General features: G+C 44.7%; 1 protein-coding gene across 4 annotated transcripts in view; it reads right to left on the minus strand.

Annotated features, from left to right (window-relative positions):
* The window catches only part of STXBP5 (syntaxin binding protein 5), a 1,098,992-nt gene that overhangs the window by 430,586 nt on the left and 646,709 nt on the right, over positions 1-21,697 (minus strand). For all 4 annotated transcript variants that reach the window (XM_029594044.1, XM_029594043.1, XM_029594042.1 and 1 more), the window contains exon 10: positions 5,758-5,912. In XM_029594044.1, coding sequence (XP_029449904.1) covers positions 5,758-5,912 — 155 coding nt within the window. The remainder of the gene's footprint in view (positions 1-5,757; positions 5,913-21,697) is intronic.

A 21,697-nucleotide genomic window follows, 5' to 3' on the forward strand; every position in this document is an offset into this window, starting at 1 on the left:
GCTAAATACTTTTACTTCTTCCAATCTTGTCACTGTTAACACTACCTTGAGTGGTTCTGTCTGCCTTGCTGGGGAAATCTGTGAATCTTTTAGAAGTTATTCCTCTCTGTATGCCTCCATCTTATTGCTAATAAGAATACGATTATTCCTTATTTGGATAATCTTGCTCTTTCCATGATCCCAGTCACTGTGCCTTGATGCCTCTCTCTCGGTTACTGAGGTCCAAAATGCTATTTGGACTTTGAGTAATGGTAAGTATCCGGTAGAAAATAATGTATCCCTAATATTCTATATTTTTGGATTCCCTTGCTGCCAGTCTTATGGCTTTAAATAAAAGGATGCTATTTGGAGAATCCCTCTCTTACTCTTCTCTGTTAGTCCCTATTTCGGTCATACCCATAAAGGGAACGGACCCGGCTAAATGTAGTTCTTGCAGGCCTATTTCTCCTTTAAATTAGAAGATTTTAGCTAAAATGTTGCCTTGTTGGGTAGAATGGGTATTACCGTTGCTAGTTCACAGATATCAAAGTGGCTTTATTAAAGGCAAAGAGTGGATAAGGATAGACTACAATGGACTTGCTACGCCATGTGACAGGAAGTGAGACTGAGGCCTCTCTAACCTTTTGGATGCAGAAAAAGCTTTAGACAGGGTTGAATGGGATTATTTATACCTTATGCTCACAAATTCAGTTTTGGGCCCAGGTAAGAGTGAATGGTATGGTTTCTCAAACGTCTTCTGTAATTAGAAATATGAGACAGGAGTCTGTGTTATCGCAATTGTTTGCATTGACAACAGAACCCCTAGCAACCGTGTTTCAACAACAACAACCTGCTTATTCGGGTAATAAGAGTGCTGACGGTATGATAATAAGATTGCATTATTCGCTGATGATCTTTTATATTTAATTAACTCTCAAACTTTGCAAGTTATATTGGACATCCTGAAAAGATTTAGTAAAGTCTCAGGCTATAAGGTAAATGAGAATAAAACCAAGATTAGGGGAATTAATATATGCCCATCTATCCATAGGAGTATTGAGGCTTTCTTTTCTTTTACGTGAAATGCTATTTTTTTCTTTGAAGTATCTAGGGGTCTTTATCCCAAATCATTTGGACAGGCCTTATGAATTAAATTACTTGCCATTACTTAGTAAAATTCGGAATGATCTTATAGTCCCCTCTTTCAAATCTCTTGCTTTGGTAGGATAGCTACTATTAAAAGGAATAATATTCTTCCTCAGTTTATTTTTATGTTTGATACTTGCTTATTTGAGTCCCTGATGCCATTTTTCTAAAAGCTCAAAAATATTGATTTTATCTGGCAAGGCAAAAAACCTTTGTATTATCTGAGCCGCGAAATTGGTGGACTCGCACTTCCTGACTTCAAGGTGCATTATTGGACTATGGTTCTGAAAAGCATTATTTTTTGGATGAATGGCATCCTGGATAAAAACTAGATTCGGTGGAATGGGAAATAGCTTCCGATAAGAATTTTGCTGTGCCTCTTTGGGTCACTCATAACTCAAGGAGGCTTTTTCATACAGCCCATCCTTTTAAGTCTTTGTTTCTGGATATTTGGTATTTTGTCTTGGTTTCCAGGAAACTCTCTTTTCCTCCTCCCCTTTCCTCACTTTGGAATAACCCAGATTTCCTCTCTCATTTCACTAAGGCAAATTTCCCACTATGGTCCTCAGCAGTATTAGCAAGGTGGGCCAACTTTTTGATGATAATCTTCTAGACATCCAATCCTTGCATGAGAAATACCATCTCCCTAATATTCTGGTATTTCAATATCTACAACTTAAACAGTGGGCCCTCCAGGCTCCTTTAAATTCAAAATGTAACAGAGTACTTTTTACCTTTGAAAAATTGATTCTCAGCTCCTTTAAAAAAAAATGCTTAATCTCTATCTATAAGTTATTAAAAGCATCTGACTAAAGCAACTGCTGCCCTTAAGAAGATTTGGGAAAAGGATTTGGGAGCAACAAAGAATGGGGGAAATATTTTTTAGGCTTCGTAAGGGGAATTCCATTAGTGCCTCCATTAAGGATTCTAGATATAACATTTTTACAGTTCGTATTTTACCCCTGTAAAGTTACATAAAATGGGAAATGGAGGACGTGAGAAAATAGGGGGCTCATTTTTTCATGTCTGGTGGGAATGCCCTATTACAATGATCTAAAGTGATTTGTGGATTGATAAAATTACTAAGGTTAAACTCCTTTTGGATCCTGAAAAAGTATTCCTGGGACATAATTTGAAAGCCCGTTATTCTGACTCTGAGACACCCTATAGAGATGGTAGATATGTTACGTAGAAGCACAGCTCATTATTACTTTACACTGAAATTCCTCCTCTAAACCTCCTCTCTTTTCATGGTTTGAAGATGTACCTCTTATATGAGGAAGGGCCTCCAGTGATGTTGGATTAGGCAATCACATTTGGGATGCTGGATCTTTGGATTTGTTTGCATTTGTACACCTGATGGATTTATTTATTTTATTTATTTATTTAACACTTTTTTTATACCGGCATTCGTAGGACACATCATGTCGGTTTACAAGTAACTGAGAAAGGAAATTACAATGAACGAGGAAAGAGGGCTAACTGGATAATATACAAAAGTACAAGAGAAGAGAGTCAACGAGCAGAGTTACAACTTTTTTGCATTCATGTTAGGATTAGATATGCAAATGAACTTATAAACAATGTTAAGGAGGCATGTGCACTTAAGAACTTAGCATATGAAAATTATTTACAGTATAAAGGAGGCAAGTGCACGAATGTACAGTTAAATGCTGGTGCAGGGGGGAGTAGGGAGGGAGGGAGAGAAGAGGGAAAAGGAGCGGGGGGGTAGAGGGAACGGGGGTACATTAGTGCAAGGGTACTTTCAGGGAGAGGTTGCTAGGGGGTGAAAGGGCGGGGTAGTGGGAGGCTTAGGGGCGCTAGGGGAGGGAGCAGGGGGGGTACTGGGATGGTATAGGGGAGGTCAGGGAGAAGGTATATAGGCTGAGCGTGAGCTGAGGTGGTTCAAGGAGGACAAAGACTAGGATTTCTACTGTTTACTGTGGGTTTGAAGTTATGCAGGCAATTAGGGCCCCCTTCATTATTGGTTATGGCTCAGGCCAGGGAACCCAAACTATGGCCTGCAGTATCCCTTCCAGCTTACAGACCAATTTCTTTTAGTCTATGGCGGCAAGAGAAGCAGGTTGACTCATGGTAGCAGGGGGAGCAGCAGATTACTTTCAAATCTCCGCGGCAGAAGCAGGTGGCACAGAAGTATGTTCAATTGCTGCCAAATGCCCTGATTCAGACTACCATATCAGCACCATCAATGTACAAAAATTGTAGATTGGCATTTCTCCTCATTGCTGATCTTATGACATGCAAGATCAGCAGTGAGAGGAAGGGCAATCTAAGATTTTTGCATATGCTCTAGGTGCCAGTATGGGTAGTTAGTATCAAGAGTGGGCAGCAGCAGAGGGCAATACTTTATAAAACAACAAAAGCGGCATTGGCTACATGAGCTTAAGGAAGAAACTGAACAGGTCAGCAGGCAGATCGGAGATGGGTCTTGTGTCAATCATGTGGCTGAAAAAAAGGCAGCCCATGCAGATCGTGTCAGCAGCATAGCCAGAGGAAGCATTGTTGGTCTGTGCACTCGTGCAGATGTGATATCAGTTAGTTTGGTGGGGGTCTGACCTGGGAGGAAGGGAAGGGGTCGGGGGGGGGGGAACAGTGTTCAAGACCTTCCTTATGACTTTTTTGGTCTCTCTCTCCTTCCAGCTAATCTTCAATGTCAGCTTCCACCACATTTCCACACATTCCCTCCCCCAACACTATGGCTTTCTGATGCCCATCCTGTCTCTCCACTCTTTCAATTGCAGACCTCCCCCTGTCTGATTCCCTTCCCCATCAATTTCATAAACAGGTAGGGGGCAGGGCGAGACTCCCTGGAGTATGACAAATATCAGTAATATTTCTAGATATCTCAAAATTATTGATAAAGTACTGTCCTCACTCCCAGAATTCTTGCCTCCTCCTTCCATTTCAAATCACTTCCCCCTTTCCTTCCACACCCTGGCCCCGGCAGTGACTTGAAATGTTCAATGTGCCCTTTCTCATAAAATGTTTGGAACATGCTGGCATTGACAATTCATAAATTCCTGTAGTACTGTTTGGGAAAACTGGTAAGAGTTGGAACTGCAGTACTGAAGCTGGATTTCAGACACAGATATCAAAATATGGCTCATAAGAACATGCCAAACTGGGTCAGATCAAGGGTCCATCAAACCCAGCATCCTGTTTCCAACAGTGGCCAATCCAGGCCATAAGAATCGGGTTTTGCTTTTGTTGGAGTGGCCACTCTCTGAAATCCTTCTTGTATAGATAAGGTATTGTGACGGGATTACCTTTATGGAATACAATGTGATTTTTCAGTTTTGAGAATTTTTTGTAAGAGGCTATGGTACAAGTTTTGAACTTGGAAAATTACATGTGGCACAAAATTCTTATGCTGTATTTTTTGTTTTTTTTTCTCTTATCTACATAAAAATATGCAAACACAGATCTGGTGACCGATTTAAAAAATTGTGTGGGTATCACACAAATTACAAATGCCCCTGAATGTCCTTTTATGGAGTGCCACTATTTCACTTGTACATTTGCAGGCCACTGATTTTGTTTCTTCTATTTATGTGGCTTGCTGTGCCTAATTTAATTTTTGTGATTGGTAGGATAAAAAAATATTTGACAAATTATCTGACTAAAGAAATAGAAAAAAGTCAATATTAACGTGTTTTGTGGTTACACCTCTAAAAACATTACAATAATTGAAAGATATCACCATAACACACAGTACTACTGCTGCAAATTTGGTGTGCCTACTGAACAAGGTTGGAAAATTTTAAATTTTCTAAGTAAAACTGACCTTAAACAAAACAAATTTAAATAAATGCTTTATACTGGTCAAGATATAAAGCAACTGACCATTTTCTTCTTGGCATTATCTAGTATCCTCAAAATATCACCCTGCTTTAGTGGCTCCCTCTTTTCCCTGCCAACACTATAAACACCAATATCACATCAGAAGAAAAATGCAAACTATATAAGAGGAGGACTCAAAACCATTTTGTTTTTAAGGTAACAGTATCCTCTTAGTACTACTGTAATAGGTTATTTAAGTCTCATTTATATTGGATCTGCTCATTTTCTTTTGCTTGTTTGGGCTTCCAGCTCAATTTGAATCTTCCCATACTAGGGGTACAGCACTCTGGAGCCTTTGTTTGCAGATAAACAGAGCTTTCTCCCTATTTTACATTCCCTTACCTTCTCTCCCCTCCATAATTAATTCAGTGTAGTAATGCTCAATAGAGAGCCACAGCGAAGGGCTCTATCTGAAGTCTGGCACATTGGCACACTCTGAATTCTACCCCGTAGATACTGATGTTCTATGATGGCTAAGTTTCCTCACCAAGGCTCAGAACACTGCTGATAAGGCATAAGGTTTATTCAAAGTTATACATCAAAACAAATTCTTTAACAGAAAAATGAAAGGAATATCTATCACATTTGACTATGTTTCCCCCCCCCCCCCACCCCTTGACAACTGTAACAATATAACCTCCGTATTTCTCCAAAACAGTGCGATTTTCAAAAGCAGATAAAGTAAAAGATATTCTCCATTTGCTGAACAAACAATGGTAATAAAAGTGAGCAGGACTAAAACGAAAAAAAAATATTCTTTCAACAACTCACCATTAGGATATGGTGTTTCACAGAGGGTTAGAAAATCAACAATTGAATAATCCATTTCTAACACAGCAGTGCTTTTCCCGTGCATAACAGTTAGACAGGGTCGTCTTCCTATGGTATCATACGACAAACCTCCTGACAAGATGATGAAAGGTTCTCTAGAAATTAAAAAATAAATAAATAAATAAATAATAATATATATATACACACAGGCATCTCATATTTAGAAATAAGTTACAACTGTAGCCAATGCGTGTTCACTAGAAAGAAAACAGAACAATATTTGCTAAGGATGTGTGGCATCTCTCCCAAACAGGATGTGTAAGGCACCTAAATCAAGTTAGCAGTTTTATGTTGATGACATTTTATACAGGAAGAATGAAAAAGTAAAGAAAAAAATTGCTGCTGAAGTGAACACAATACCCGCAGGTGCAGTTATATTATGTATATAACAGATATTTGAAGCAAAATATGACTATGAAGCATTTTGTTTTCAAACAATGACAACCAAAAACAATGCAACTTGGCCAGCAAAGATTTAGCGAGCCAAGGATCTAATTACTGAGGCTTTTCTCCCATTCTGTCTATGGGAAAAGAACCCAACCCCTTCATAAACAAGCTGGTTAGTGCTGAAGAACTGTGCTAACCAGATAAGTCCTTTGGATACCTACCCCGAAACCCCTTTCCTTCTTCCGGACACAAAAAAAAAGGCAGAGGATACATCTAATAGAATCAGTAGTCCTACACTCACCCCATCTATGGGGCCGATGTAATAAAGCGTGCCCAGCCTAGTGCACAGGTTTACAAGTTGTTGGATGCACGTATTGGATGCGCTAGACTAGCACTCAATGCAGTAAGATTAGTGCATCCAAAGCATGTGCCCAAACAAATGAGTACCAATAGCTCCAATCATATGTAAATCCCATACAGATGAGACTTTTAGTTATTACCCCATGATGCAGAAAATCACTGGGCGCCCAACGCACACTTTTTAACACGGCAAAATTAACTCCAGCTCCAGGGGTAGCGTAAAGTCAATCTGCGAGTCAAGGGCTCATGAGAAATTTTTAAAAAATATGACCCTCTGTGGTTCCTCCTTCTTAGTATCATTGTGACAAATTTACTGCTTGCGGTATTGAAAAATAAATGTATATTGGCTCGATTAAAAAAAAAAAATCTTTTGGACGCACAATTTAGATGGCCATAGCAATGGGTGTTTAGCTATGGGCATCTTCAGCAACCTTAGCAAAATCAGCTAAAGAACGGATGCTCATATGGGTGCCTGATACATTTGAGCTTTAGGGATGCACAATTCTTCCCTAGCATGTCCTTTTTTACACAGCCCCTCATTTAAATACTGCATCGGGCACCCCAGGGATGTGGTTGCAAGCACATTTGGAAAAATGGCATCCAATACGAGTGTCCGTTTTCAACGTGTGTCTTATTGCATCTGCCCATTTGTTTGAGGAGATCTAAAAGAGAAACCAATGTTGAGATTACTTACCTGATAATCTCCTTTTCCTTAGTGTAGACAGATGGACTCAGAACAAGTGGGTATAGTGTGCTCGTGCTAGCAGTTGGAGACGGATCTGACGTCAGCACGGGTACATATACCCCCACGGGAAGTGAAGCAACTCAGTAATCTTCCTTGCAAAAGCTGTTATGGATATATGTGTACTGACGATCAATGAATTAGTGAAACAGGATTCCCCTGACTGATTGATAGTAGCTGGAGACCGCCAGCACTTCCAACCGGAAGGCGTCGACACCTGGTAGAGTGGATGCTCTTATGTAAGAAAACGACATGGCTTATCTTGAATCGGTGAAACCCATGTATACCGGCAGCCGGGCGGGATGCTGAGTCCATCTGTCTACACTAAGGAAAAGGAGATTATCAGGTAAGTAATCTCAACATTTCCTGGCATGTAGCCAGATGGACTCAGAACAAGTGGGATGTACAAAAGCTTTACTCCCGGACTGGGCGGGAGGCTGCCTGAGGACCGCGTAGGACTGCCCTCGCAAATGCTGTGTCCTCCCTGGCCTGGACATCCAGACGGTAAAATCTGGAAAAGGTATGTAGGGAGGACCATGTCACCGCCTTACATACTTCTGCGGGCGACAGCATCCTAGATTCTGCCCAAGATGCTGCTTGCGCTCTGGTAGAATGAGCCTTGACCTGTAGAGGTGGTGACTTTCCGGCCTCTACGCAGGCCGCTCTGATAACTTCTTTGATCCAGCGGGCTATGGTGGGCCGAGAGGCCGCTTCCCCTTGCTTCTTCCCACTGTCTACAGAAGGACGAACAGATGGTCCGTCTTTCGTACTGCTTCTGTCTTTTCCAGGTATCTGGGCAGCAATCTGCCGATGTCGAGATGGCGTAGCAAACGCCCTTCTTCTGATTTCTTCAAACCCGCCGTGGTTGGCAAAGATATGGTTTGATTGAGGTGAAATTGTGAGACTACTTTAGGTAAGAAAGAGGGAACCGTGCGAAGATGGATAGCCTCTAGAGTGATTCTCAGAAAGGGATCACGGCAGGACAGCACTTGTAGCTCTGAGATGCGGCGTGCGGAACACACTGCCAGCAAGAACACCATCCTCAAAGTTAGTGAACGGAGAGACAGGCCCTGAAGGGGTCTGGATCCTGCGAGGAAATCCAAAACTATGTTGAGGTTCCACAGGGGCACTGGCCACTTCAGTGGCGGACGAATGTGCTTGACTCCTTTCAGGAAGCGGGAAACATCTGGGTGCGTGGCAATGGTCTTGCCATCCCTCCTGGGACCGTAGCAAGACAGCGCAGCCACCTGAACCTTGATGGAGCTTAGGGAGAGACCCTTCTGAAGCCCATCCTGCAGGAAATCCAGAACAATAGGGATTGTGGTCGCTTGTGGATTGGTGCCGTGAGTGTCGCACCAGGCTTCAAATACTCTCCAGATCCTTATGTAGGTGAGGGAAGTGGAAAACTTGCGAGCTCGGAGGAGTGTATCTATCACGGGCTCCGAGTAACCTCTTTTCTTCAGTCTAGCCCTCTCAATGGCCAGACCGTAAGAGAGAATTGAGCCGGATCCTCGTGGAGGATGGGACCTTGACTTAGCAGGTCCTTGAGAGGAGGCAGGGGAAGAGGCTCCCCTATCAGTAGTCTTCTCATGTCCGCGTACCAGGGTCTTCTTGGCCAGTCTGGTGCTACTAGAAGAACTAGGCCTCTGTGCCTCTGAATCGTGTGTATAAGTGAGCCCAGCAGGGGCCACGGCGAAAAGGCATATAGCAGGGTCCCTGGAGGCCATGGCTGAACCAGGGCGTCGATCCCGTGAGAGAACGGATCTCGCTTGCAGCTGAAGTATCTGGGTACTTGAGCATTGGACCTGTCCGCTAATAGGTCCATGTCTGGGGTCCCCCACTGATCCACAATCATCTGGAAGGCTGTGGGGGCCAGCTGCCATTCTCCCGGATTTAGACTTTCCCTGCTGAGGAAGTCTGCCGCGGTGTTGTCCCTTCCGGCAATGTGGACGGCGGAAATGTCCTGGAGATTCGCCTCTGCCCAAGCCATCAGCGGAGCTATCTCTAGGGACACCTGTTGGCTTCTGGTTCCGCCCTGTCGATTGATGTATGCCACCGTGGTGGCGTTGTCGGACATCACTCTGACTGCTCTGTTCCTCAGTCTGTGAGCAAATCGCAGGCAGGCTAATCAGACTGCCCGTGCCTCTAGACGGTTGATGTTCCACCCTGACTCTTCTTTGTTCCACCGCCCTTGGGCGGTGAGCTCTTCGCAGTCTGCTCCCCATCCGCTCAGACTGGCATCTGTGGTGAGCAGAGTCCACGTGGGGAGGACATCTTCGACCCCCTGCTTGTGTGGTTGGGCTGCAACCACCACCGTAGCTGGGTCCACACTCTGGCGGGTAGAGGTAGATGCACGGAGTAATTCCGGAAGCGTGGGCTCCACCGAGAGAGGAGGGAGCGTTGTAGTGGTCTCATATGGGCCCTTGCCCCTGGTACCACTTCCAGGGTAGATGCCATGAGACCAAGGACCTGCAGGTAATCCCAGGCAATGGGCCGGCTGGCTCCCATCAAGGACTGTAGACTGGTCTGGAGCTTTAACCTTCTCTTGGTGGTTAGGCTGACTTTGTCTGCCTGGGTATCGAACCGGACTCCCAGGTATTCCAGTGATTGGGAAGGCTGTAGGCAACTCTTGCTTAGGTTGACTACCCATCCCAGGCTTTCCAGAAGGGCGATCACTCTGTTGGTTGCCCGATGGCTCTCCTCTCGTGATTTCGCTCTGATCAGCCAATCGTCTAGGTAGGGATGGACAAGGATTCCTTCCCATCTGAGCGCCGCTGCTACTGCTACGATCACCTTGGTGAAGGTCCGTGGCGCCGTGGCTAACCCGAAGGGCAAAGCCCGGAATTGGAAGTGTTGTCCCAGAACCTTGAAGCGTAGGTAGCGCTGATGATCCCGATGGATCGGGATATGCAGGTAGGCTTCTGACAAGTCTAAGGCCGTGAGGAATTCCCCTGGCTGTACTGCGGTCTTGACTGAGCGCAGAGTTTCCATGCGAAACCTCGGGACCCTTAAGTATCGGTTGACTGACTTGAGGTCCAATACGGGCCGGAAAGTGCCCTCTTTCTTGGGTACCATGAAATAAATGGCATAGTGCCCAGAATCCATTTCCCATGCAAGTACTGGGATTATGGCTTTCAAGGACAGGAGCCTCGCCAGGGTAGCTTCCAATGCTGCCTTCTTGTGGATTGGACACGGAGATTCCACAAACTTGTCCGGAGGGATGTGATGGAAGTCCAGACAATACCCCTCTCGGATGATGGCGAGGATCCACTGGTCCGACGTAATCTCGACCCATCTGGGGTAGAAGATGGTTAACCTGCCCACTATGGCTTCGTCCCCCGGATGGATCGGCTGATTCTCATTGTGGGGTGCGGCCTGGACCCGAACCCAAGCCGGCTCCCTTCTTGTGCTGCTTGGTCCGAAAGGACTGGTTCCTGGCCTGAGGATGAGGTGCCTGGTAGCAACTCCTATAGGGAGTGAAGCGTTGGGAGCTTCTACCTCTGGAGGGCCTCGGAAAGGTGCGCTGGTTCCTCTTGGACCTGTCTTCCGGCAGTCGAGGTACTGGAGAGGTGCCCCATGTGCTGGCCAGTTTATCTAGGTCGCTGCCAAACAGAAGAGACCCCTTGAACGGCATTCTAGTGAGACATGTCTTAGAAGGGGCATCGGCTGACCAGTTCCGTATCCAGAGCTGCCTCCTGGCTGCTACTGAGGATGAGACCCCCTTGGCTGTCGTACGGACTAGGTCGGAGGCGGCATCCGTAAGGAACGGGAGAGCTGACTCCATGTCAGCTGCCGGAGCATTGTTCCTGACCTGTGACAAACAGTAAAGCGTTACCACTGTGCAGCAGGTTGCGATTCGCAAAGACAGAGCTGCTACCTCAAAGGTTTGTTTCAGGATGGCGTCCAGGCGGTCATGAGCCTCCTTGAGGGCCGTCCCCCCCCCCCCTCCACTGGAATGGTAGTGCGCTTGACCACAGCGCTAACCAAGGCGTCCACCTTAGGGCACGCCAGCATATCCTTGATTGCCGGGTCCAAGGGGTACATGCCGGACAGGGCCTGACCCCCTTTGAATGAGGCCTCTGGCGCATTCCACTCCAAATCGATCAGCTGTTGCGCCGCTTGCAGGAAGGGGAAATGCCGGGCTGTGGGATGAAGACCCTCCAGCAGGGGGTTCTGCGTAGATGCCTCCATGGTGCTGGAGCCTGGAATAGCCAACTCCGTCAGGCACTGAGAGACCAGGTCAGAGAGATCCTCCTTGGGAAAGAACCGCCTCATAGTTCGATATGGCTCTATCCCCGAGGGAAGTTCCCCCTCCTCGGGGGGTTCGGACTCGTCCTCCGAGACATCAGGGTCCGCAGGAGCCGGACTGCCCGGAGGTGGGTGCCCACGATAAGGGCGAGAAGGTCCGGAGGCAGGGTCAGCCGGAGCGGCAGCAGGGCCTGGACGGGAAGCTGACCGCATCTGTACAAAGGCGTGGATACCCTTAAATAAATCTACCCAGGAAATGGAAGCGGTCTCTAGCCGTCGGGGTACCAGGTCCCCTGGGATTCCCGGTTGTTCGAGACGGCCCGCTAGATCCGGCGTGGCCCCTGGGGAACTGTCGGTAAACCTCGGTTGAGACTGGTCCTGGCCCGAGGCTCCCACGGCCTCCTCACATTGGGCACAAGGGAGTCTGGCTCCTCGCTCTGCGTGGCTCTAAGCTGGCACGCTGAGCAGAGGCCGAGAGCTTTCACGCCGGAAGCAGGAGGTGCTGCCTCTGGAGACGCCGGGGCGTTTAAATGTTCCATCGCATCTTGCGAATGCAGGGCGCTGGCGCTTATGCTGCCAATAATATGCGCTCAATAATATGCGGTCAGCAATATGCGCTCAATATACAATATGCGCTCAATAATATGCGCTCAATATACAATATGCGCTCAGCAATATGCGCTAAATAATATACAATATGCGCTCAATAATATACAATATGCGCTCAATAATATGAGGTCAGCAATATGCGCTCAATAATATACAATATGCGCTCAGCAATATGCGCTTAATAATATACAATATGCGCTCAACAATATACAATATGCGCTCAATAATATGCGGTCAGCAATATGTGCTCATCAACAGGCGCCTATCATGGACGCTCAATACCTGAACAAGGCAGACAAAATGGCGACCTCCACGGCGTGCCACATGCAGGCAACGCCGCCGATCCTCATACCTCGGAGACCAAAAAGTAAGAGATGTACGCCTTACCTGATACTCGGCGCTTCCCGGCCGTAACCCGGGCGGTCTCCGGCTGCGGGGGGAGAGGGGAAATACCTTTACCGCCGCGCTTGAGGAAATGCACCCGCTGCCTCTAAGCCGCCGAACTCGTCTCGCTCGGGGCTAAGTCCACGCCGGGACCGAGGCGCCTCTCAGCCAGGCCCGAGCCCTTCTCGCTCGGGGGCTAGATCCCTGCCGCGATTCGGCCACCGGACCGAGGCGTAGACCTCTGAGGGATCGCGGAAATCACCCCGGGAAACTCAACTGGGGGAGGGACCCGAGGGTATCACCGCAGGAGTGCGGGGCTCGTCTTCTGAGAAATTTGGAAAGTAGAAAGTAGAAAGTAGATTTGGAAAATACGCTCAGCGAGCGTGCAGGCGCTCCAAACTGCTTTGGAGATGGAAATTACTGAGTTGCTTCACTTCCTGTGGGGGTATATGTAGCCGTGCTGACGTCAGATCCGTCTCCAACTGCTAGCACGAGCACACTATACCCACTTGTTCTGAGTCCATCTGGCTACACGCCAGGAAATACTGGTTTCTCTTTTGCTGGACCTGAAAACCTGATTGATTTACATCCAATAAATTTCGTTTGGCTATGAGGTCCCATCATTGCAGTAATACCATTTTTTCTATAACCCTACACACATACAGTAAGTTTAAAATCTGTCCTTAATCTGAGGATCAAGAGAAGGTTTTTTTCTCTTGAATTTGGAAAACACCTTTTGCAAGATAGGTTTTTACTTTTCACAGTAACTGTAATTGCCCATATCAGAGCGCTTACCCTTGGATTTCACTTGTATGCCCTGCCCAAATGGCCTCGCATGAGAGATTGTGTCCAAGTCAGGATGTCCAGTGCCAATGTTGCATGCTAGGACATTTTGGTCACACTCCTTCCAAGTTACCTCCTTATTCCTGTGTTTTGTTAACTCCTTGGCCTAAAGTAGACTAAAGGTTAACTCATATTTCTGGTGGTCACAATATTCTATTACTGTGCCCATGAGGTAGTTTCTAGCTGTTTCCATCATACTGGGCACAGCAATAGAATTATTTTGGCCACCAGAAATGTTACTCCACTTCAGACCAAAGAACGAGTTACATTTCCAGTGTAAGCTCTTTGGGGTTTGCACCTCCAGCTGAACAAAACAAATTCTCTGGGGAAGGCACTTTCAACTGAATAGTATGCACTTTGGTATTGTGATCCTAACTTTGGCATACTATTCAGCTTCACTGGAATTATACTGGAAATGTAACTCCTTCCTGGGTCTGAGGTGGTACACTACACTGGGGAGAACAATCGACAACAAGGGCCACTAGAAATGTGAGTTTACTTTACCACAGACCCAAGAGTTAAATTTCCAGTTACCCGAACAGCTGGACAGTATGTACACAGTGCTAAAATGTGTATTGTTCAGCTGTTGGTGCCCACCCAGACAGCCTATGCTTTGTTCATTTCCTAGAGCTAACAGAAAACCTGAGTTGGAGGATATAGGCAGTTTCCCAGAAGAGAATTGTACTCAAAGGTGAGGTTAATAGTGGATCAAAACAATCACCAGTAATTGATACATTTTAGTGAATCTATATCTATCTATATATCTATCTATATCTATATATATATAGTGCACATATAGCATAAGGATTGTTAAGACATTTTTAAACATGATACTGCTCTATACTTTTTTTCTCTCTAAATTTGCTCAGTAACAGGCACTGAGATAAGCGCAAGGAACATATCTGTTTTTCTAAGTGTTAAGGCTGGTGAAGGCTAGTGTTTAGAGTTAGACAGTACCAGGGGACCTCTAATTAGCCATAGCTTAATTAACTACAGCTGGCTATTGTCAAAGTTATGGGTGCACGTCAGAACACCTAACACTTGCAAAAATCCTAGATTAATGCCAGAAAATGCAAATAAGATGCAATTGACTGAATATGGGATGGTCAGTGGACAAGAGTCGGTAGTTAGTTCTTGGGGTCCCCAAGCTCATACTGTCTTTCGTTTCACAGGATACACTGGCTCATAGAAAGGAAGTCCTATAAAGGAAGTATTCTTTGTAAAGATCTTTATTAATGCAATAGCTATTTTCCTTTATTGATTTATGGAATATTGCTGTCAGATATCTGTCTTTGCTGATTTTACAATTTTCTACCATGTTTTACCATATTTAGTAAACGGAGTTTTGCTTCCAGAAGAGTGTGTGTGTGAGTATGTGTGTGAGAGAGAGTGTGTGTTTTCTCTATGGCATAATATAATGCCATTTAGGCCACCGCTTACAATCTGGCTGTAGGTGCTTTCCCCGGAGAACATATACTTTTATTTGCCATTCCTTGTCAAAATGGCTTTGAATGAGAGATGTGCTCACAAGTTTGGATGCACAGCATCAATGTTGGATACAATGCCATTCAAGACATGGCAAGAAAAATCAAAGCATAAGCTTTTTGGGTTGGGCATCTTCTGCTGAACAGTATGCCATTTGCTGCTGTGCAGCAGACTTTGGCTATAGTATTTGGAAGTACGATTCTGATATAGTATGCTCAGATTATGAAACCTTGTTTTAAGCTGCATGAATAAGCCAATCCATTTTCATTCATATTTATGTTCAATTGGATGCCATGTGATAAGTTTAGCATTTAAAATATTTAACATTTTTAACATTCTCCCTGAAGAAGCCATAGCACAATGATTATAAACTCTTGATTGCCTGACTAGTGGTAGTGTGGCATGTTATGAATGGCTTTTTCATTATATCAAAATTATTTAAATTATAAGCAATAAAGCAACTTGTGTCAAGTTATTTGGTTAAATTGGATTTCAGTGTTCTCATCAGAGGGATATTTATATATACAGGATGGCATTCTTTGATCCATTCATTTTGGCAGTGTGCACATCCCTCGTGATCGGAAGGTATGCGCACAAAACTGATATGATGTGTGTATGTGGGTGTCCACTTAAATGTGTGTATATCATCAATTTTATACACATTCCTTCCGAGTGCGAGGAGGACTAGCCTAGTGGTTGTGCTACGAACCAGGAGACCAGGGTTCAAGTCCCGCTGTTGCTCCTTGTGACCTTGTTCGAGTCCCACTGTCGCTCCTTGTGACCTTGGGCAAGTCACTTTACCCTCCATTGCCTCAGGTACAAACCTGCCATTGGACGCGTGTTTTCCCTTACCCCTTATTCAGTAAGGGGCCGAAAACGCGCGTCCAACCCGCCAAACCTAATAGCGCCCTCAACATGCAAATGCATGTTGAGGGCGCTATTAGGTATTCCCGTGCGATTCAGAAAACAAAATGTGCAGCCAAGCCGCACATTTTGCTTTCAGAAATTAGCGCCTACCTTTGGGTAGGCGCTAATTTCTTTGGGTACCAGGAAAGTGCACAGAAAAGCTTTTCTGTGCACCCTCCAAATTAATATCATGGTGATATTAAGTCGGAGGTCCCGAAGGGTAAAAAAAGTAAAAAATAAAAAATAAAAAAAAAATTTGAAGACGGCTCACGGCTGTCGGGTCGAAAACCGGATGCCCAATTTTGCCAGCGTCCGGTTTCCGAGTCCGTGGCTGTCAGCGGGCTCGAGAACCGGCGCCGGCAAAATTGAGCGTCAGCTGTCAAACCTGCTGACAGCCGCTGCTCCAGGCCAAAAGGAGGCGCTAGGGACACGAGTGGCCTGTGCGCACCGGGAGAGCTGGCGTTCGCCCGCTCTCCCACGGACTTTACTGAATCGGCCCGTTAGATTGTAAGCCCTCTGGGGATAGGGAAATACCTACAGTACCTGAATGTAAACTGATGTGATCTCAGATCGAATGTCAGTATATAAAAAATAAAAAATGTGCACACAGTTGAAACAAATGAAATGAATGGACCAACGAAAGCACATTCCTAGTATATATATCTAAATATCAATATATTTATATATACAATATATAGACAAAACAAAATTTGATATTTAAAAGTGGGACATGATTGTTGAATTTATCAAAATATCACAAGGGGCTTATGGGCCTGAAAATTAATTGTGTGGGGGTGGGGTGGCAAGGCTGAAGAACCTAAGGTTTCCCAAACCTGTCCTGGGGAAACCCCCTCAGCCATTCTGGATTTTAGAATATATACAATGATACAAGACTGTGTGACAGAAGAGTCGGGGTTGCCTCAGGGCCTGAGTTCATGGGCCCCATGTTGATTTTATTTCAAGTTTCTGTAGCTATTGCTGCTGCCACTGCACAAAAATCTACTGCACTGCTGCCCGAAGTGCATAGGAAAGAGGAGCTGCCATTGATCAGAGGGTGAAGAGGGAGTCACAGAAGGGACTGCTGCTGGTGAAGAGATCGGGAGGGATTATGTTGCTGAGCAGAAGGTTGGGAGACAGAGGGGCTGCTGGGCAAGGGCTGGATTGTAGAGAGAGGAGATATACGACTGTACAAGTAATGGAAAAAAGAGGAGAAGGCAGAGCAAAGGGTGTGTGGGGATGAAAAGTGGATGTAGATAAAGCAAGAAGAGGAAGAGAAAGGGGGGGGGGGGGGGGTCCCAGGACAAGCAGTAGGGGGGGGGGGGGAGGAGGAAGATGCAAGGCAAGGAATGGAAAGGAGTGGGAAAAAAAGGGAGATGCTGGCAGGAGGAGAAAGAGGAGGATAATTGGAGAATGCTGTGCAGGAACAGCCACTAATATGTCAAGGTAAAGGGGTAGGGCATAATTCAGAATATCAGCCCCTGGTTGGGGGAAAAAAAAAAGCACTAAATCATTGCTTCCTACTTAGACTACTACCTCTCTCCACTACAATTTATCCACAGTTCAGCTGCACAATCTTCTGCCAACCAAATAACCCCTCTTCTCAACTCACTAATTAGTTCCCTATTCCTTTCTGTATACAGTTGAAATTCCTCTTACTAATCTAGATACACTTTGTTCATCAGGAAAGTCACCATTAACTATGCTCTTCTCTACTGCTAACTCCCAGCTCTGTGCTTTCTGCATTACTGCACCACACTGAATCATGTGCTTCCTCTTTGGCCTCATTCAAGTCCAGTCTAAAACTCACCTTTCTGAGGTTGCTTTTAAATCTTAACCTCTAATTCTCCTGCTCACTGCCCTTTTGATTTTGACTATTTTCTTAATAAATAAAATACCTGAAGTCTCAGTTGTCCTATATGCTGCCTAATTATGCTGCCTAATTAGATTGAAAGTTCCACCAAGATTCCACCAAGATTAGATTGAAAGTTTCCACCAAGATTAGATTGAAAGTTTCCACCAAGATTGAAAGTTCCACCAAGAAGGGACGGTCATTTATGTGTATTTATACAGTGCTGTGAACGTTGAGTAGTGCTATAGAAGTTATTAGTAGTAGAAGTAATATTTTCTATAAAGTCTATGAATTATTTTTAAATTTAATTCTAAGCGATCTTTGGTTTCCCCTTACTAAAGGTGCGTAACATTGATCTGGGGAGGATCAATAGGAAACAATTGAGAGAGGTTTGGGTTTTGCTCCCCCATGTGGGAACATGTAGATGGTGTGGTCCTAGCTGTTTATCATCCCAACGCACATCATATCCTCGTGGATTTTTAGTTTGGAACTTCAGTTAACAATTGTTCCCTTTGCTTTCATTTTTCCTAATTTATGGGAAAGGAGTAAGAAAGTTTTTCCTATTTAGGAGCCAGCCTCCGCTGACTCGTCTTTCCAGCCTTTAAGAGTATTTCAGTCTCTTAAGCTGATTTTTCAGCATTCCCTGCGAGAGCCTTGGTCATGTATATAGGAAAACTGGGGTTCCTTGACTAATGAACACATTTATGAAAAGGTTTTTCCTGTTGCTTATAATTAAATAAAATTAGGGACTCGTGTATTGAACAGCATCTAATTTTTCAGCCATACATCCCTTTTCCTGACAGTCTTTTGACTCTCCTTCAGAGGATATAAACTGTATAATCCTGATACAGAGGAATTATATTTTTGCATTAACTATCTTTCACTTTCTTCCTTTTGAAGGCAAGAATGTTTTATTCCACTTTGCCTGCTTCTTGCTTGATTTCTCCCCACCCCTCCCCCTTTTTGAGTTCAAGTAACATTTTTTCCACTTGAAGCTGATAACCTATGGTTCCTGGGAGTCAGTATACCAAACTATTGGAAGAGGGAAGCCTTGCAATCAGAAAGATACAGAGATGTTACAAATTCCATCTACAGCACAGGGATCCCAGGAAAATGCACTACCAAGAGAAACAAAGAAGATACAACTTAAAGGTAACAAGAACTTTGTTGCTATTAAGGGAAGTCTTACATGAAGTGGTGAGAAGTGCCCACCAGGCACTGCCTAAGGAGTTAACAGAAGAGTGTGAAGTACCCTTTTGATGCTATCTGAGGAGTTAAAAGATATCTAAAGGATTTCTTGGAAAATATTAAATCCAAGACTAACTTCTGATTAAATATTTGGATTGTATGTTTTCTAACCAATTTCTGTGGGAAGATTTAAGAATGAAATTGAGAGGTGAAGGAGCACTGAACTAATTTCAATCTATATAATCTAAGGAATTTGAATAAGTGGGAGAAGAAGAAATTTAATTGTAAATAAGGACTGCTTTCAAAGTGATTAAGAAACTTTGCTAGAAGATATGAAGTCAGGTTTATTCTGTCTGCTGTCTTATTTATTGCTGCTATTAAACTGAATGCAAGAAGTGTAAATATAATACTGATCAAACTATCAGTAAAGAAGTTGGAAACCACCTTTCTTCTCCTGTGTATTTCTTGGATGCAAAGACGATGTAAATTGGCAGTGCTGTTAAGTAAAGGACAGAGAAAGGGTTTGATTGCAAAGTAGCAAGGCATAAGAACTATTGCTCATCACCAAAACTGGGAGTCTGGCCTCAAGAGAATAAAGTTATCTGGTGGGAGGAAAGGAGTTTTCATAGAGACATTGGAGTAATTGTGAATAAAGGGTACTTCTCTAATTCTATGAACCCCTGGGTGCCAAGTAAAGACAGACCTGCCCAGAGGTAACATAATGCAGTTTTTAAATTACTTAGTGATACTTTTTAAGGAAAAATAGCATAATGTAAAAAATACCATTTAATATGTTGAACACTATACCTCTGGTTTCACAGATGTAAATATACACAGGAGAAAGGAAGGCTTGGATTTATGAAATGTTCCATGTTTTGAAATTGCTAATATAAGCTAGCATGAATTTATGAATGATTAATGAGTGAACTGGATTTATATGAACCGACGTTATTCTCCCCCTGTTGAAGCCGCTACGAGGCCTTAATGTCATTTTTAAGATGGAAGATTGCCTGGAATGTTTATCATGACATCACTACAATATGGACATTTATTTGATAATTGCTTTTGTATGAAAAGATGTTTGAGCTATATTTTTTAATAAAGGGTTATTTGTCATTAATTCTGTATTAAATATTAAAATAATTTTAAAAATGTGTTACTTTAGTATTGTGCAGTCCTCATTAATAGGAATATATACATATATATATATATATACACATACACACACCCCTGATACATGCCGCGTATCAGGGGTGGAAACTCCTGCAGAGCCAGACGCACCACCCGGGCCTCCAACCAATTGATGTGCCAACGAGTGTGAACCGGCGAGCAGATCCCCTGAGTGGACTGGGACAGGCAGACCGCACCCCAGCCCGAGAGACTGGCGTCCGTGGTTACTATCGTCCACTGTGGCACATATATATACTTAGGAAAAAGTGATGTCTGCAACATACGACCTAATGCAAATACTTCTCCCAATAGCTCCACCAGAAGACTCCAGAGGATACTTCAAGCCATCTAGGTTCAGCTTTCACAGCCTCCATGCTCTTTCCGGTAGCATATATCTGAAGGCCCATCTGCATACTTATCCCAGCAGAGGACATCGTAAGCATCTAGGCCTCAACTTCCACAACTGCTGTGCTCTTTCCAGCATTAGAGAACTGGAAAGCTCAGTTGCATACTTCTCCCAGAGGAGGACTTTGTAAACCTTCTAGGCTTTGGCTGCTACAACTCCTGCACTTTTCTAGCAGCAGAACACTGGAAGGCTCATACGTATACTTCTCTCAACAGCCCCAGCAGAGAATGCCATGAGCCATCTAGGCTCATTTTCCACAGCCCCCCATACTTTTTCCAGCAGCAGAGAAGGATCATCTGCATAATTCCCCTAGCTGTCCCAGCAGAGGCCTCTAGAGCAGCGCTTCTCAACTGGTGTGTCGCCAAACACCAGCAGGTGTGTCGCGCATCCCAGTGTCCCACTGCCCCATTGTACTTTCCTTCTCCCTTTTTCCAGCCCCCGCTGGCCAATTGGAAGCCTCCTTTCATCCTACCCCAATGGAAAGCCTCTTTCATTCTGCCTACTCCCGCGCAGGCCAATCAGAAGCCTCCTCCCTTCTAACTGCCAGTGGGAGTAGGAAGAAGGGAGGATGCCTTTGATTGGCCGGTGAGGAAGGCACTGCATAGCCTGGGGGAGGGGTGGGAGGAATGGCAGTGTCGAACCCCGACAAAGCAGGGCTACCACGGGAGCCCATCCCCGTGGCAGCGAAGAGGAAACCCGACCCCGACCGAGGCCAACATGGGAGCCCATCCCTGTGGCGGAGAAGAAAGAAAGAAGGCCCGCTGGAGTAAAGCCGCAGCGGAACTGGAGCCAATTCCTGCAGTGAAGGAAGAAGTAGTTTTTGGTGAGAGAGAGTTTGTGTGTGTGGGTGTGAATGGGTGCCAGGGTGAGAGCTGGTGTGAATGGATGTGAATCGGTGCCTGGGTGAGAGCTGGTGTGCATGGGTGCAAGAGTAGGAGTGTGATTGAGAGAGAGACTGGTCAGGAAGATGACTAGTGTGCATGTGTGTGTTTGTGTGAGTACATGCGTGTGCATGACTGGTTGTGGGTGCTAAGGAAGAGGACTGTGAGGACAGAGCTTCAGCAGTCCTTGCTGCTTCTGGTGAGTGCTATTGGCCTGGAAGGGAAAGGAGTAGAAGAGTTGCTGGAGAGGGTAAGTAAAGGTGACTTTTAAAATGTATTTTTCTTGATTGACTGCCATTTTAATTATTGGGTATTATGCGATGTCTGCTGTTTTGAAATATTTTATTGATATTTGGACATTTAATAATTTTTACGAGTTTTTAATTGTTGGATATTATTCTGTTCAGCAGCTGTTTTGTAAC

This window comes from Rhinatrema bivittatum, chromosome 3 (genome assembly GCF_901001135.1).
Source record: "Rhinatrema bivittatum chromosome 3, aRhiBiv1.1, whole genome shotgun sequence".
NCBI classification, from domain to species: domain Eukaryota; kingdom Metazoa; phylum Chordata; class Amphibia; order Gymnophiona; family Rhinatrematidae; genus Rhinatrema; species Rhinatrema bivittatum.